The 16,947-nt window shown below is 36.5% G+C and overlaps 1 protein-coding gene across 4 annotated transcripts in view; it reads left to right on the plus strand.

Annotated features, from left to right (window-relative positions):
• The window catches only part of MARF1 (meiosis regulator and mRNA stability factor 1), a 31,366-nt gene extending 18,876 nt beyond the window's left edge, over positions 1 to 12,490 (plus strand). For 3 of the 4 annotated variants that reach the window (XM_085302581.1, XM_085302603.1, XM_085302593.1), the window contains 13 exons: positions 757 to 876; positions 1,247 to 1,422; positions 1,647 to 1,867; positions 2,656 to 2,798; positions 4,162 to 4,295; positions 4,838 to 5,040; positions 5,541 to 5,768; positions 6,560 to 6,790; positions 6,976 to 7,188; positions 7,919 to 7,979; positions 8,117 to 8,257; positions 9,313 to 9,483; positions 10,023 to 12,490. In XM_085302581.1, coding sequence (XP_085158707.1) covers positions 757 to 876; positions 1,247 to 1,422; positions 1,647 to 1,867; positions 2,656 to 2,798; positions 4,162 to 4,295; positions 4,838 to 5,040; positions 5,541 to 5,768; positions 6,560 to 6,790; positions 6,976 to 7,188; positions 7,919 to 7,979; positions 8,117 to 8,257; positions 9,313 to 9,483; positions 10,023 to 10,255 — 2,275 coding nt within the window. In that variant the 3' untranslated portion in view covers positions 10,256 to 12,490. The remainder of the gene's footprint in view (positions 1 to 756; positions 877 to 1,246; positions 1,423 to 1,646; positions 1,868 to 2,655; positions 2,799 to 4,161; positions 4,296 to 4,837; positions 5,041 to 5,540; positions 5,769 to 6,559; positions 6,791 to 6,975; positions 7,189 to 7,918; positions 7,980 to 8,116; positions 8,258 to 9,312; positions 9,484 to 10,022) is intronic. The other variant, XM_085302585.1, reaches the window with a different exon arrangement.
• Positions 12,491 to 16,947: the final 4,457 nt, after the last annotated feature.

Genomic DNA, 16,947 nt, shown 5'->3' on the forward strand with positions numbered 1-16,947 from the left:
ATTTAATGTAAATAGGTATATTAAAGTTGAGGAGGATGTCCATAAAGCAATCTCCAGTCATTATTTATGTTTACAAGAATAAATTAGGCAGCAAATAGCGAGATGGCACAGTGAATTTTCAGGGCAGTTCTGGTGGATCTGTCTGTTCAGATAAGATTTGCGAATTCTAGCACGTCTACCACAAAAAGAATGCTTTTCAGCAGAAGCTGAACGATGAACTACAGTCTTTTGGATATTTAGGAGTGTTCTAGATACTTTTACTAGCTTGACTTTTACTATGTAATTATAGCTGAAACTGGTCTTTATCCTCCAACTATCTTTAGTAACTGGTGATTCGTAATGGGTTAAAGATATCAAGAAACCACATTACGTTTTTAGTTTTGTTTGACAGCAACCAGGGTGTACTACTAGAGCGGTTGTTAGGTGTTTCCTGTTCATTGGCTGGCATGTGCTATTGTTTGGGATTTGGGTTTTTTCTTTTTTCCCACCTGCTACATTTTTTTCTTTTGATTAAAAATATGGTCTTCCAAATGTTGCTGGTGTTCTGTATGTTTGCTCTAGCTGTACTCATTTTATGTGAGGAAGAGCAGGGGGAAGATGCTTGTGCTTGTACACAGTGGTGTTGTCACCTGCTAATGGTATATTGTATACATGGAGTGTAACACTTACTATGGATGTCTATATGGGAGCACATGCATGCTCTGCTCAAACTGAGTATAGGATGAGCACATTAACTTGAACCTCTTGTTATTACAGTGAGCATGAGTTTGATCCAGATTCTTACAGAATTCCTTTTGTGATTTTGTCTCTGAAGACATTTGCCCCCCAAGTTCACAGTCTTCTACAGACCCATGAGGGTACTGTGCCTTTACTAAGGTAAAGTAGTTTCATTTAGATTTCTAGTGTAAAGGCTGATATGTTAAATTTAAATTTTTTTAATAGCTGTCATAATGCTCTGAAGCTACCTTTTGTATAAAAATCCCATCTTGATATACAGTAGTGTCAGTTTATACCAAATAAGTGCATTGTGGAAGTATTTGTTCAGAATTCTTGCTCAGCAAAAAATTAAAAACTAATCTCTAAAATGTGCATTAAAAATTGTAATCTGTTAGTAGGCTATTAAAACCTCTTTCTCAGGAAGTGTCTCAAATTCAAGGTATTTAAGACAGTTGCTAAAAAGTTGTATTTTACTGTTTAATGGAAGCTTTCTTCTTTCCTCCTCCCCCCCCCCCCCTTTTTTCTGAAGTTTTCCTGATTGTTATATGTCAGAGTTCAATGATCTTGAAATGGTGCCAGAAGGCAAGGGTGGTGTTCCTTTAGAACATCTTATTACCTGTGTTCCTGGAGTTAATATTGCCACTGCCCAAAATGGCATTAAAGTTATTAAATGGATCCATAACAAACCGCCACCTCCAACTACAGGTGAGTATTTTTTTTAGAATCTTTTTTTGAATTTAACTTCTTTGCAAAATACTTAAGAGTTGCATAAAGTAATATCTAATTATTAAACTTTATAAAGGGTACTGTAGCTTGATTGTTCATTTTTCTGCCTTGCTTTAGAATCTGTAAACATGAGATGATTAGTAGGAGAGTATTAATGGTAGAATGTCAATAATATCAATTTTTATTTTTTATTTTTTTTAAAGATCCTTGGCTTCTACGTTCTAAGAGCCCTGTAGGCAATCCACAGCTTATTCAGTTCAGTAGAGAAGTGATTGATCTACTTAAAAGCCAACCATCTTGCATCATACCTGTCAGTAAATTCATCCCAACATACCACCATCACTTTGCAAAACAATGCCGTGTTTCTGACTACGGGTATTCCAAGTTAATGGAGCTGCTGGAAGCAGTGCCTCATGTACTGCAAGTGAGTTAAATGACATTGTTCCTTTTATCTTAGGGCATTTTACTTGTATCCTGAATCATCCAAACTGAGTCCATCAGTGGTTGGCATTATGTCCAGTAAATGCTACACAATTACTTCATCAACCTTGAAAGACATAGTTATTTGGACTTTGGAGTATAGTTGTTTCCATGCCTTTTGGGACAAGTTACTTCTGTCTCGTTTGTTCTTCCCACCCTCCTGAAAAATACTCATGTGTAAACAAACTGTTGTATTTAATCTGAGCCTCTGGACTAAAGTGGTAGTTGGCTTTTAGTCTGTTGCTCATGCTTGGGTAAAAGGCTTCAATTGTGCTCTTTATCACGGAACATGGCAAATATTATGTTAGTGTGCTAGGCCGCTATGCGTAGCTTATTATTTGAGAAGGATTTTTATATGAAATAGGAAGTCATGGCCTTTTGTTACCAATAAGTAAATACTGTGATCACATTAGCTTACTGCTTTGAATACCACTTGACTGTAAAATTTTAAAATAACCAATGCGAACAAGTGCAACAATCACAACAGTACTCTTGGAGGAAGCGTTTCTTAATTCCTTGATCACGTGGTCTTTATTATAGAAAACATATGACTTCAAGGCTGCATTTGCAAGTACTGTCTCTATGATGTTTTTATTTTTACTTTTTTTTTTTTATTATTTATATACTTTTTAAAATTTTTGTATAGACTAGAACTGACTTCCAGCAGTATTGTAAAAGAATTCACTGTGGGTGCTAAAAATGAATGATCAAATAAAAAAATGCTTCTTTCAGATTCTTGGTATGGGCTCCAAGCGCTTGTTAACCCTAACACACAGGGCTCAAGTGAAGCGCTTCACTCAAGACTTACTGAAGCTTCTCAAATCCCAGGCCAGTAAGCAAGTTATTGTGAGGGAATTCTTACAGGCTTATCACTGGTAAGTTAACTGTAATGACATGTGAATGTGCAGGGCATGTGCATCAACTGTAGTTTAAGAGAGGAATCAGCACCTTAGATCTTAGTACAGAACTATAGTAATTATATTCCCTATTCACTGTGATGTGGAATTTCAAGCTTTTAATATTTTTAAATTAAGCTTTCTGGCAGAGTGTACTATTTTACTTTAGTAAATAAGTCTATTTAAAACTTTTCAAATTTAAAATGTGTTGTTTCACTGATTCTGTCTGAAGCCATGCCTATAAGGTTGGCTTTATTAAGAATGTCATGGCATACTTATAATAAGGGTAAGAATGATGAACTTCAATGTTAGGCCCTTTTTATTAAAGGGAAACATTTTCTCAGCTAGTTAGTTTCTAATAAGCAATTTTACTACTTTAATCTGATCTAATGATGATACAAAAAGTAGTAGGGGTAATAACCTTGCTATTGCCAGTACTGTAACATACTTTTTTTATATTGTAAAAGGAACAGATCTTTTTTTCTTTTTTTTTAAAGAACCTAAGATTGACACTTTCCTTAATGTGAAAATAAAAAGTAGCAATCTACATGCTTTGTGAAAACTGTATCACTTTAGAACTGGATGTGGTGTACTTTAGTGCATGTGCTGTTGGATTATGTGTGCCAACAGCTCCTTCTTGACTAAATACACTTTTAGTTATATTTTCACTATTGGCAGAAATACATAGGCTGCTTCTTAACCTACTAAATGTGTGTCTCCATTGTCGTCAGCTCTAGCAATTTCTCTAGTAGAGGGAATGTGGACTATTCATGCTTCCGAGGGAAAGGGTTAAGGAGAATAAAATCTCCTATAATGTATTACCTAATATTGTGGACCTTAATCTGATGCTTTCCAGGTTATGGTCTCTGCCTTCTCTTGAGGTCTCATCTTGTTTAAGATCATCTGTCTTTAACTATTAAGCAAATATAGACTGCAAAAACTGTGGCCATATAGGATTAAGGAGATGTGTATTATAATTAAGTCTTATTAAATCACTTTTTTTTTTTTTCTAAGCTCAGGTTTTATGTTGTCCTTACCACTAGTAGTTTGAGGCATCCAGTGGTTGGCATATATAGCTTTTTCTTTCTTCTAGTGGTGTATGAACAATCAGTGTAACTCTTACTCTCTGATTAGCCTGGGTAAATGTCTTAGTTTAAGAATACTTCTGTTCTTTTGTGTGTCTCATATGCTGGTATTACATGCAATACAAAAAGAGTGCTTGTTTTGATTGGAATTTGAGGTTTGTTAATAACATTCTTCTGTATAAATTAATAACTTTCTCATTTTTGGCTTAGATAGAATGCATTAAAACTTTTGTTTTACAATTTTCTAAAACTTCTAGGTGTTTCTCTAAGGATTGGGATGTTACTGAATATGGAGTGTGTGAACTGGCTGATATAATATCTGAAATTCCAGATACAACAATCTGTTTGTCACAGCAAGATAACGAAATGGTAATTTGTATTCCCAAAAGAGGTATGTCTGTGTACTTATTTCACTGTTGCCAAATAAATTGTTCTTTGAATATTTTAAAACTAACTGAAGCAAATAAGTGATTTGATTATTTATTTTCCTTGACAATGAGTGTTCTTCACCACTGTGAGCATATGCTATCAGAATATCATAACTAAGGGTGTTACGAAATTCTAGCACATACAAAATGTCAACACTTCTATAAAGGAATTGACAAGCAGGTGGCAAAACACACGAAATAATACTAATACTTCTGAGTGTAGTAAAGTTTTTTTTTTTTTTGTGGAATTGTTGAAGAGGTCAGGTTGTTTCTGTACAACCCAAATATCTGAGTGTTTAGTTATTTAAAAGCCTTCTAAAATGCTGTTTGACATTTTAGACTGTATACAGGTAAGCTTAGTACAGCTCTTTCCCCAGTGGTAGAAGAAAACTTGATGCAAAAAAGCTGCGAGTCAATCACTATATTCTTTTTTTTATTTCCTGCTGTGTTTTAAAATAGATGTATTGGTGCTTAGCTCTAATGGCTTTTTGTTTTTTAATCTTAGAACGTACGCAAGAAGAAATTGAAAGAACAAAACAGTTTTCCAAAGAGGTAGTTGACTTACTGCGGCACCAACCCCATTTTCGAATGCCCTTTAATAAGTTTATTCCCTCTTACCACCACCACTTTGGTCGTCAGTGCAAACTTGCTTATTATGGTTTTACAAAACTACTTGAACTCTTTGAAGCCATACCAGATGTCTTACAAGTAAGTTCTTAAACACAGCTGTTGACTTTAGCATTTTTTCTGATAAGATCTGCACAACCATTTGTTTAAACAGGAGTTATTTCTCATAATTTTCAATGAATTATGAACTGTGCACCTACATGTTAACGTTAGCCAGCTGTATTTCAGAAAGACTTTGATACAGCTGTTTTAGTAAAAATGTCCAAAGTTTTTAATCATATGCAGACTAAGTTGATTGTTAACAAGTTCAAATTATCCAAATTGAATTTATAAGATTCAGTTTATAGAAGTCAGACCTAAGCTTCAGTTCAGTTGTGTTAAATTTACTTGAGAAGAAAAAGGTAGTAAGTATTTTGTTTGCTTACTTCATGCCTTTGTTCAGAAGTACACTTTTTACTTGCTTTGTAGACCTCTTGTGAGGTAGGTAAACTAATGGTTGCCTGAGAGTACTGAATTCTGGTTGTAGATCACATTTTTCACTCTAATTAGGTTTTTAACAAAGTGTGATTTTGGTTTTGTAGGTATTGGAATGTGGGGAAGAGAAAATTCTCACACTCACAGAGGTGGAACAAGTCAAAGCAGTAGCTGCCCAGTTTGTTAAACTGCTGCGGTCTCAGAAGGACAACTGCCTTATGATGACTGATTTACTTACAGAATACAGTAAAACGTTTGGATACACACTGCGTCTTCATGACTATGATGTTAGCTCAGTTCCAGCTTTAATGCAAAAACTTTGCCATGTTGTAAAGGTAATCCTTTACCGTTGTAGTTTTTTGCTTTAGAAAATATGCAGTGTTGTGTTAAGGAATGTCAGTACTTTGTCTCAAAGTACTGGTCTAAGTGTGCTTGATACTGCATTTTAGAAAAAAATATTACATTAACTTGAAAAAGCACATTTTTCAAAGGGGATTTTTACATGTACCTTCTATTCTTCTGTGATGTTCTGTAACTTTTCAACTTTTTTCAGAAAACTCATGCTAGTTCGGCAAATTGCACTTAAAACGTATTGTAGTGCTCTTTTTAATAAGAAAAACGGTAATTTCCCATATGGTTATCACAACTATATTACGCATGTCATGATAACTATAGTAGTTCTCAATATCTTAATCCTTCACATTGGTTATTTGTTCTGTGATTTGAGGCTTTGACTTTGAACTTAAATTTATAGGTGATTTTATATTTCATTGGAAAAGATTGGTTACTGTTACATAGACATGGTCATACTATTCTAGTTGTTCCTACTCTGTTACTTTAGCAATTTCAGGCTGGAATTCAATTAAATCAGCTGTCTTGGAACATAAAGTAAAATCATGTCTACCATATGGACAAAATTTGCCACACAGTTGTGTGGGGTTTTTTAATGCATATTTAAAGTCATTTTTTCTGTGTAATAAGCTGCTTTACCTGTGTGCTTTGGGCTAAGTAGTATCGGATGCTGCTTATCTTTAAATTATGCTCAAACCAGTCCCAGCTACACAAGCTTATTCATAGATTAATCCCTTTTCTGTCTCTAACTCCATTCCAAACTCATTTTTTTCAGGTTGTTGACACAGAGTCTGGCAAACAGATTCAGCTGATAAATAGAAAATCTCTGCGGACTCTGACTGCCCAATTATTAGTTTTGTTGATGTCTTGGGATGGAACATCCTTTCTCTCTGTTGACCAGCTTAAAAGGCATTATGAGACAATCCACAGTACTTCTCTTAATCCATGTGAATATGGATTTATGACCTTAACTGAACTCCTGAAAAGTCTACCTTACTTGGTTGAGGTATAACACTTTTTTTTTTTTTTTTTTGGGGGGGGGGGGAGGTGTGTATTTTTTTGGTTTGTTTCTTTTCCTCTTAAGGCATGTGTATCTCAAGGTTTTTCTTCCTGATGTGTGTCATATCTTGAAAAGACATTGACTAGAGGATGCACTCTCATTCATTCTATCTATCTTTTCTTTTAATACAGGTTTTTACCAATAGTGCAGCAGAAGAATATGTGAAGCTTACAAATTTGTATATGTTTGCAAAGAATGTAAGGTCCTTGCTTCACACATACCATTATCAGCAGATTTTTCTTCATGAGTTCCCAGTAGCATATAGCAAATACACAGGAGAAGTGCTACAGCCTAAAGCATATGGGTGCAATAATTTAGAAGAACTCTTGGGAGCAATTCCACAGGTGTGAAGAATTCTGTTACTGAAAAATTATGCTGAGATTTCTGCATGGATTAAAAATAGTTACATTACTGAAGCTTCTGACAGTATGAATTACCAGAATAATTACCCCCTCTAAAGAGGGATTATACCAGTTGTATTTTAGTAGATGCTTCTGAAGAGTCTAGACTGCATAGTAATAAGAATAAAGTAATGTGTTCTCCTTCATATTTTGGTCAGATCTTGCTTAAGAAGTATGCCTTGTGAGGGCATGAACAGCCTTGGCATTTTTATCAACTGAAGTATTTTCTAAGAACTGTACAATATTGAAGTTTCGCTTTGTTCAGGGTAGCTTGGTTCCTGGAGTGAGGAGCTGAGCTCCCAATTGGTAGAAGCACCATGTAGCAGAGCTTTGCTGTGGCATCTTGTCATCCCAATGCATTAAACACTCTAGTTCTGTGATCTAATTTATGGTTATAAGCTTTTTTCAAGTAAACTGGTCTTTCTCAAGTGTAAGAAAATGGAATTCTGAAATTTTGAATTTAAACATATGAAGCTAGTAGACTCGCTAGACCTATGCTTTGTTAGGCATCAATTCTTTAAGACAAAACTTTTAATTGGTAATATAATACCAGTTAGCAATATGATTTGGTTTACTTCTAGAGTGTCAGTGCTAGGCTGAATGAAAGGTAGTGAGTAAGCTGCTTTAGGCTTTGAGGCTAATGTGCTGTTATTTAATTATGCTCCCCCCATAGGTGGTCTGGATTAAAGGACATGGTCATAAGAGAATTGTGGTACTAAAGAACGACATGAAAAGTAAGCTAGTTCAATTTTAATGTAGTATCTTAAAGTGTTGTGGTGTTCTGTTTGTGGGTGTGGTGTTTTTTGGGTTTTTTTCTTTCCTTTTTGAGGTGACTTTGGTAAATGAACCAAATGAACTTGCCTTTTTGTAGCTCGTTTTAGCTCACCCAGTTTTCCCCCTGCTGATCATGTGGATGATCATGGAAATCAGCTTGCTGACCATAATGGACATATTATGGAGATTCCAGGATCCACTTCATCAATGGAATTAAGTCTAGGAACACCTAGCAATGGTAATGCAGAATTGATTTGTATAATAAATCTATTTGATTTTGGGGGAAATAAGCAATAAGCAAAGCAGCATGGGGGAAAACTGTGTGAGTTGGTTAATCTGAGCTTCTGGAGATACGCTTCATGGCTTGGAAGCTGTTAAACTTTTCCAGAGTATATAGTTAGGCATGTGGCCCTTGGAAAGGGCATTTTTCTCTTCAGCTGTCTGTGCGTATGTATGTATGTATATACACACACAGCCATAAGAATGCTGTTTCTCATTGATTTTTGTAGGGGAAATTGAAGTCTGTATGCATAAAGCTAATGAGGAAAGATGGTCAGTAGTGTATTGTGCTAGGAATATTTGCCTCCATCTCCTGATGAGACTAATAATTTGTGTCTGTGATATGCAGCTAAATAATCTGTTTGTTGCTCATAAATTTGCTGATAATAATGACAACTAGTATAAACCTGTTTTCAGATGGAAATAACTGGAAAATTGTGACCTCGTAGCACACATCGTGCCGTGGTCTCCAATTGTTTTGTTGCCTCCAAGTCAGAGAATCATGAAATAGTTCTTGAGGTAGAATTTTGGCAGTCTAGGGCTTTCCATCTTAGTAAGGGCAAGTCACTTTATCCTGAAACTTTCAGCTTAATTTTCACACATGAGTAAAAGTGTTAATTGGTAGATAAATAGCTGATAAGGTCTTGGTACGTATATGAACAAGTTGTCTGGTAACTTTCTATTTCTGTAGAATATGCTTCTTCAGCTCTTCCTCTGTTGCTCAAGTTTAGCAAACATCAGATTTTAATACGAGGGTATACTAATTCAGGCAAGCAATAGATTGGAATAGTTTTGCTTTATTTTTGCTGTATTTTGGTTAGATGTTCTTGGTCTCGGCAAAATGGCTCTTATGTGAATTTGAGATTGATTAAAATTAGTTTAATGTTAGTAATTTAATTCTGCTATAGTTCTTAAATCCTCAGTCATGTCTGAAGACTTGGCACTTACCAGGTCTGAAATAGTGACACCTTCATACTTGCAGATACTTTGAAAGATATTTCCTTATTTTTGTAGTTTCTAGCCAAACTGAGCAAGAACTTCTTTGCCTCACAAATACATCTCCTGTTGACCTCTTGTGTGAGCCAGTTCCTTCCTGCCTACCATCCCCGCAACTGAGACCTGATCCAGTGGTTCTTGAGTCTGCTGATCTCATTCAGTTTGAGGAACGACCTGCACCTCTCTCTGGTAAGGGTTTGCTTGCCTACATAGTACTAGTTGTGGATGATAACTCATGATCTAGAAAAGAGCATCAAACAAGTGGTTGATTTATAAAATTCTGTTTTGAAAAAGTAATTTTGTAGTACAGTGGAGTGTTGGCAATGCAGGCTCTACCAGAAGGTCTTGAGTACTGACAGTAGTTATCCTGCAGTGATTCTCTGTGGTGAACTTGATGTATAACCTCATCTACTATTAAACCTGCGTCTTGCCTGCAGTAACTTTTTCACCTCAGAAATTTTGTAGTACTTTGTTCAGCACTGAGAGGCTTAATGCTTGAGAGTTGAATTAAACCTACTAGATAGTACATGGTAAGGACTGTAGAGCCAAAAGCAAAGATCAGCTGCAGAGGTGAATATCATGCACATTACAGTTTCAGATCAGACTGACATTCTTAAATGTTTTATTGCATGTTGCCAGAGAAAATGTGGGGGTTTTTTTGTTTGTTTTGATTTTTTTTTTGTCCAAGAACAGAACATCTATAAACTGAGTTGTCTTACTTATTTTAGAGATGATGATTTTAACAGAAGAAGAAAAACAACAAATTGTTACTACAGCTCAAGAAAAATTGTCCTCTGGTTCTGTGGTATCAAATGCCACAGAGAGTACTTCAGTGCCTCCCTGTCAGTCCTCTGAAACCCAGCTAACCAAGGAAGCAATGGACAGCCCAGCCAAAAAGCAACACAAAAACAAGGTGAAATTGGCAGCAAATTTTTCACTTGCACCTGTAACCAAGCTTTAACTCTTTCTTCTAGTGTGAAAGACAAATACCTTTGGACACTGCACAGAAAGCTATTTGCTAACCCCTACATATTTTAATGAAAGGCCTAGAAGAATTAATTTGTATTTAGATGTATTCTGTGAAGATTTTGTTCCTTTTACACTGAACACAGCTGTCAGCAGAGCAGAACTTTTTCTATTATTTTGAAAAAAAAATCCAGCATTCATTAAATTATTCTTAGATTTTACATTTTTTCATAAATAAATGTGTGTTCAGTAAAAGCAAAATATAAATTCAACTAAAATGGGACAAATTTTATTTTCCTTAAGCCTTGTTGGTGGTGTAATCATACATGTAGCATATTATATTCTATAGGCTGTTGCTTACTGGTATTGTTTCAGACAGTATAAATAAAATGCATGATCTGTCTTTCAAAAAGCCTGTTGAGAAATTTTAACTTGCTGAACTGAAATGACAAGAGTGAGGCAGTTGATTGTATTCCAGAGAAGAAACTTGTTTTTTGCTCCTTCAGATGACTTGTAACTGCATAGTCAATTCTTTTGTGTAAAGATGTCTGTAGAAGATTATGTGGGTTTTTTTGCAAAATTTGTTTTAAATGTTTTCTGTAGCTTTCAGTTCCATTTAGGAGCTTTCTAGGACATTAATGTTTTAAGCTTCCCTTTTATGTTTAGTTCCAGTCTGGCATGGATTTGGTTAAGGAAAAGACTGTCTTGGCGTCATGAGTTTAAGATACAGACACACGTTTTTATTGTGTCTAGAAATGAAGTTAGAAAGATTCCAATATTTCTAAAATATGCATTTAATGCATAAATTATGGATAATGGAGCAGGTCTTATAAAAATGTGTTGCGATGGAAGGTATTGATGCTATTTCCACTTGTAAGGAAAACTCTAGCTGCATGTGGAAATGCTAAGGTTGTTCTGCTTAACCTTGTTTTGTATTTTTTAAGCATGTTCAGTAAATGGGAAGCTTATTCTTTGATGTGCTGTCTTTTAACTGTGTCTGTTTTTATTCTAAAGTTTACTTCTAGTGTTGGAAGCTTTTTTCTTTCAATTTGTGGTATCCTGTGTTGCCTTTTGAAAGGGCCAGTCTTGGAAGAGAGGTGAAGTTAGTGGAGGACCTTAACTCTAGTTAGCAGAAACGTCCAGTGAATGAGACTTTATACCCATTTTGGGTAACCGTGGCATTTACAATGGGTTGTATTTGCCAGGCAGCAAATAAACTGCTCGTAGTAGTGAAAGAACCTATACTAGAGGTTTTCCACTGGCCAACAGGGATGTTTTAGAGTGATTCTGTTGTAACATGCAAGTGAGAGGAAGTAGGCTCCAATTTCTTAGCCAACAACAGGAGATACCATTGAATAATGGCTATAGACAGAATTTTACTAGACAGACTTTTGTTATAAAATCTTTTAAATTTAGCTAAGTATTACCGGTAATAAACTTATAGCCATTATGAGTGCAGAGAAACACTTGGAAGTTTTTCTGGGCATTATGGCACAGTATTTGAGTCCTTAGTAAACATCTACAGACATACTGCTATAGAAATTGAAGTATAGATGTAAGCTTTCTTAGAATGCTTTTAATGAGTTAATGTAAGAACATCTGTTTTCACCTTACTTAATATGATATGGTTAACATTGATCACTTAGATCTTTGTTTCAAAAGAGCATGCATTGGGGAAAAAAGACCAAGCTGAGACTATATTTTCATGAGATGCAGTTACAAGTCATCCAGAGGACTAAAGAAAACCAGATGTTTGAGACTACAGAGGAAAAAATGGTATGTGTAAAAGTGTGGAGGTTATACCATTTCTGGAGGTCAGCATATCTTTTCTGGTTTCATGTGTGATTCTGATTAAGTCGCTGTTTGAAAGTAATAGAATAAAACTTTTGAGAAGTTGTGTTCATAGTGTAACAAAATAGCCAATTGAATTGCAATATATTTTTTTATCTGAAGGGTTAAATGAATGATGTGACTTACAGATTTAAAAGCATTGCAACCATGAAATTCTTTAATTTAACAATTAAATGTACTACTTCAGATTCATGTCTGTTTAAAAAAAATGTCACTGAAGCCCTCCCTCAATTTATGCACTATCTTTTCTTGGGGTGGGAAGGAGAAAAATCTTTTCTTAGCTGTCTACTTTGTTTGGACACTTTCTTTTGTGGCTCAAGTGCTGTTTTGTGTGTTGGGACCAAAACGTTGTGTCAATAAAATTTTCAAGCAAGCATAACTCTTGTCCTTTTCTGAAGAGCTGAAGAAACTGTCCTAGAGTCCTAACTTCGGTCATTCACATGAAGTTTAGTCATCCAGGCAGAGCAGAGAGCTAAACTTGTGGATTTTACAGAGGCAAAAAAGCCATGAAACTTTAACCTGCAATTCTGGAGAATGTGATGGTTTCTCCAGTTTTTTGCAACTCGGATATTAGTACTCAGTATATCTTACTGTTCTTCATACAATGCTGTTTAGGGTGCCTTTCAGAAGGAAACTGTACAAATTCTTGTCCTAGAGAGAAGAGAAATGGAGAAAGTTGTAAATGGAAAAAAAATTGAAATAAGTTTCTCTTGAATTTTAATCTCACTTTGAAATATTAAAGTTAATGTGACTAATTTTGGCTGGAGTGTTACTGTACAATATAGTTGACCGGTTACCTTTGGGATAGCATTGTTTTTAAGATTGTTGAAGATGGTGAATATCCAGCAGCTTCAGGCTTGGTACCCAAGTTGCTTTGCAGCTTTACTAGTGAGCACTTTGAGCTTTACTCTGAATCTAACGAAAAAAAATAAAATTTTTAATCTGCAATTAAATTGGACTGTTCTCTCGTATCACAGTTTTATAGGAGAAAAGTAAAGAGCTGGAAGAGCTACTTACAAATTTTTTGTAATCTTACTTATATTCTCATTAATGGGACCAGTAAGTAGAACTCTCTACAAGAATAAATTATGCCAGGTCTACCAGAGGTAAGTGTTCAGTTGACCTTGCAGAGTACTTGGTTGTTCAGTCAATAATTTCAAAATAACTACTTAAAAACTTGTTTTAAATTGAGGGGCAAGCAATTTCTAAGAACTTCCTGTAGCAGTTAAAAAAAGAAAAAAAAAAAGAAAAAAAAAAAGCTATGGTCACCACTTTGTAATTTTCTTGGTAGTTGTGAAAGGTTTAGGTATGCATATGGATAAAAATCTGCATATCACCTAACATGTGATTAACTTCAGAATATGAGTTTGATTTTTAATTGTTCTTTCATTGTCTTGCTTTTGAAGATGCACTTTTTTAGGTAAATTATTTAACAGTCACAATAAAAACTTAATTTTTCAAAATGGAAATGGTTTGTTTTGTCTGACTTGGGTATTATAACAAAATAGTGTAATTGCATAGTTGAATTCATGTTTCTGCTAACTGACTAAAGAAAGCATGACAAGGAGAAACTTGAGCCTAGTGAATGAGAAGCGTGGCAGGGAAGTGACTTATTAAATGTTTTAGATAAGATGTTGAATAATGCTGATAGGAAGCATGGCTATCTGAGAGCAGAACAAGTAGCACAGTGTCTTAGTGTATAAGCTGCTGAAAAGAGCTGACAAAAGACTGACTTTGGAGAAAGTCAATTTTTATGATGATGGACAAATGGGAAGGAAAGTAATCTTTCTATACAACAGGCTGATTTGGGGGTTTGGACATGGTCAAAAGACATTGCGCTCTCTACTTTAGACTTAGGGCTTTGGTGGGGGAGAAAATTTGAATTGTGTGGCCTTACTAAGCTAAGCTTAGATACCCAAAAGGTGAATGGAAATCTGAGTGATATCAGGGAATCCTGTTTATCAGACTGTGGGAGTGATGGCTTCCTTCTAAGGCTTCCTTTTAATTATCACTTAAATTTGCAGGTTACTTTTTTTTTTTTTTAAACCAGAAATGTCCCTGCAGCAAACTCTTTTGCCAGTTGAATACTTGATCATTTTTGTGCATTTGAAAACCAGAGGTCTTTGTTTTAGTGACTTTTCATTTAAAACTTGACTGTAATGATACCTGTTCAGTCTGTGTGGCCATAGAAGGTCAGGTGCTAAGGTACTTTAAAGTCAACATCTCACGGCTATGTAATACAATGCCTTACAGGGAATATATGCAATGGAACAACTGGGATACCTACGAGCTTCCTGGTATTTTCCTGCAATTTAGCTGATGTTCAGAGGAGAACATGATACGATGTCTGTATTCTTCCAACATATGTTAGAGCATCACTTTTAATGTAGCATTCCTTTTGATATGTGAACTGGTTCTTTTTAATATTGTATGGTATAGAAAAGGAGAAAGATGCTTCTGAATTCAAGTTACTGTTAAATTGCTTTGTAATGTTGCACATATGTTACAGGAAACACTATGTCACTGATGCAAGTAGCAGAGAACAGGACTCTGTCAAACTTCTGCGAATGCTACCTTAAGGTATTGTTTCTGAGTGCTTTCTGTAGAATAAGAAATGCTTCTGTCTGATCAGTTCAAGGCCTTTTCTAGGTGCTCCTTTAGTCCTAGCCTATCCATAGCTCCCTTGTGTCTAGAATGTTTAAGCAAAAGGCTTTCAGTTTTTTTGTTTTTCCTCTTCTGGTTATTTGCCACTGACAGTGTTGCATTTGTTTCCCCCTAAGCATTTGATCATACAGGTTAACTATAAGCAGTCACAAGCTTGACAGAAGAAGCATGACAGTGCTGGTTGTACTTAGAGGGAGAGGATCTCAGTGCAGCTTGGTATGTTTGAAGACCTCTTAACTTTAAGCTCAAGGATTAGGCCAGGATTCTGCAATGAGGACTCAAGGTTGTCGCCAACAGAGTTGTGATAGAGAAGAGGATATTCTGCAGTGAGACCTAGGCACCACACTTGATTGCAGGTAAATAATGAAATCTTACCTGAAGAGTAGGATAAACACTGATTTGGGAAGGGAATTTGTAGAAAAGCAATAAAGGGAAGGGAGGGTGAGGAACAGTTAGTGCAATAGCCCTGTAACTAGAGATTATTTTCGTATTTTCTTTGAAATTAAGGTGGTGTCGGGATGGGAAATAAGTACATGGAAATTTCGGGATATTCTCAGAGGTTACAAAAATTAGGGATGAAATGATAGGATAGTAAAAGTGTTGGAGGATGAATAGGAGAAATTCCTGAAAATGAGATCTCTGAAAGCTTGTGATCATTATCTTGAAGGGCTGATACCCTGCAGGGTTTCCAAGCTATCCTGCGCTTTGTTCAAAGCATAGACAACGTCTGTAGGAAGAGTAACAGTGCAGTGGCAGGATGACAGCTATGGAAATTCCTTGCCCTCACTAAGACACCTGACCACCCAAAAAATAAAGCTAGGTGTTTGTGCACCACATCTTCCTACCCTTACAGATGGTTTGTGTAGCGTAGATGAGCATAAAAGCAGGCTTGTACTTCAGGTGTTTAGCTCTGTACTGTGTGTTATAGGGGACTGTTTCGAGTCCTGGGACAAACAGTAGAAGTCCTGGAATGTTCCTCTTAACTCATGAGGATAGAGGTGATCCCCCTGGGAATGATCTCTGTGGTCTTTTGAGCTTGAGCTTTTGGGTCCTTAAGTAAAAGCCTTCAAAATATATCCGGGCAGGATTTGGGGGTTGTTATCACCCAATCTCATATGCCTGTTTAGAGCAGCCTTTGCCAGCTCAATAGTAAAGCAGCTTGTGAGCTGTGACCTTGTGCTAGAAATAAGTTTTTGTTTTTTTAGCAAGAGGGAAGGAAGGTGAGAAACATCTGTCCCAGCTATTTTTGAGCTGACACTCAGCTGACATCTCACCTTGAGAGCTTTGGAGTCTGTATTACTGCCAAAAGCTATTCTACTTAGTATATAGCACATCAAGTAATGCTGTACTGACTTGCATCCTCCCTTGTGCACTGCTGCTGGAGTGCAGAACACTATAAAGCTTTAAGCATTTCAGCATTCAGATGGTACAAGGCTCTCAAAGCACAACCATGTATCACAAAGGTACAAAAATCATGCACCAGCCTTTCTCCTGTTGGATTCAAAAGGCACGAGGAGTTCAGACAGGAAACTTATTTTGCATCCTGAGAATTACCAGCAAATAATATTTTGTTTATAGGTGCAGGTGGGATGAGGTAATTAGCTCATGAGGAGTTCAGGATTAGCTGTAATCATCTCTGTTGGTTTTGAGCTTTCTTAAACAACTCTGCAATTTACCTGAAGCATCACGTTTTGGAGGAGGCCCAAGCTCTAAACTAAGGTGCTCAACAGGCCAGCAGCTATTTCCTTAGCTCTGCGCTAGACCCTGCTGATCTGTTGCGTGCAGCCTCCCCAGCTGCCCAGGGAGCAGCATGAGACGAGGTGCGCGCACTGAAGTGTGCTTGATGCAGGAGCCCTGCACACAATGAGGACCATGGTGGGAATAGATGGAGGTCGCAGAAACCTTCCAGCTCTGAGCAGTCTTCATGGCGACGAACTCTGTGCTTTGCCTGCATCCTAGGCACACTGTGTGTTCTCCTGGATGGCGCAGGATGCGAGAATTGTTCTACGTTAGTCTTTGCGCCTCGTAGCACTTGCCATCCTTCAGACTTTCACAGTGGACCAAAGGCATTACAGCCCTGTTTCTCCAGACCATGGTGAGGTCAAGAACACCTACCCTCCCTTAGGATTTCTGAGGACCCATCTTTGCCCCCGTTTAGATGGATAAATGATC

This window comes from Rhea americana, unplaced genomic scaffold (genome assembly GCF_003343005.1).
Source record: "Rhea americana isolate MKP2758 unplaced genomic scaffold, rheAme1 scaffold_10, whole genome shotgun sequence".
NCBI lineage: Eukaryota > Metazoa > Chordata > Aves > Rheiformes > Rheidae > Rhea > Rhea americana.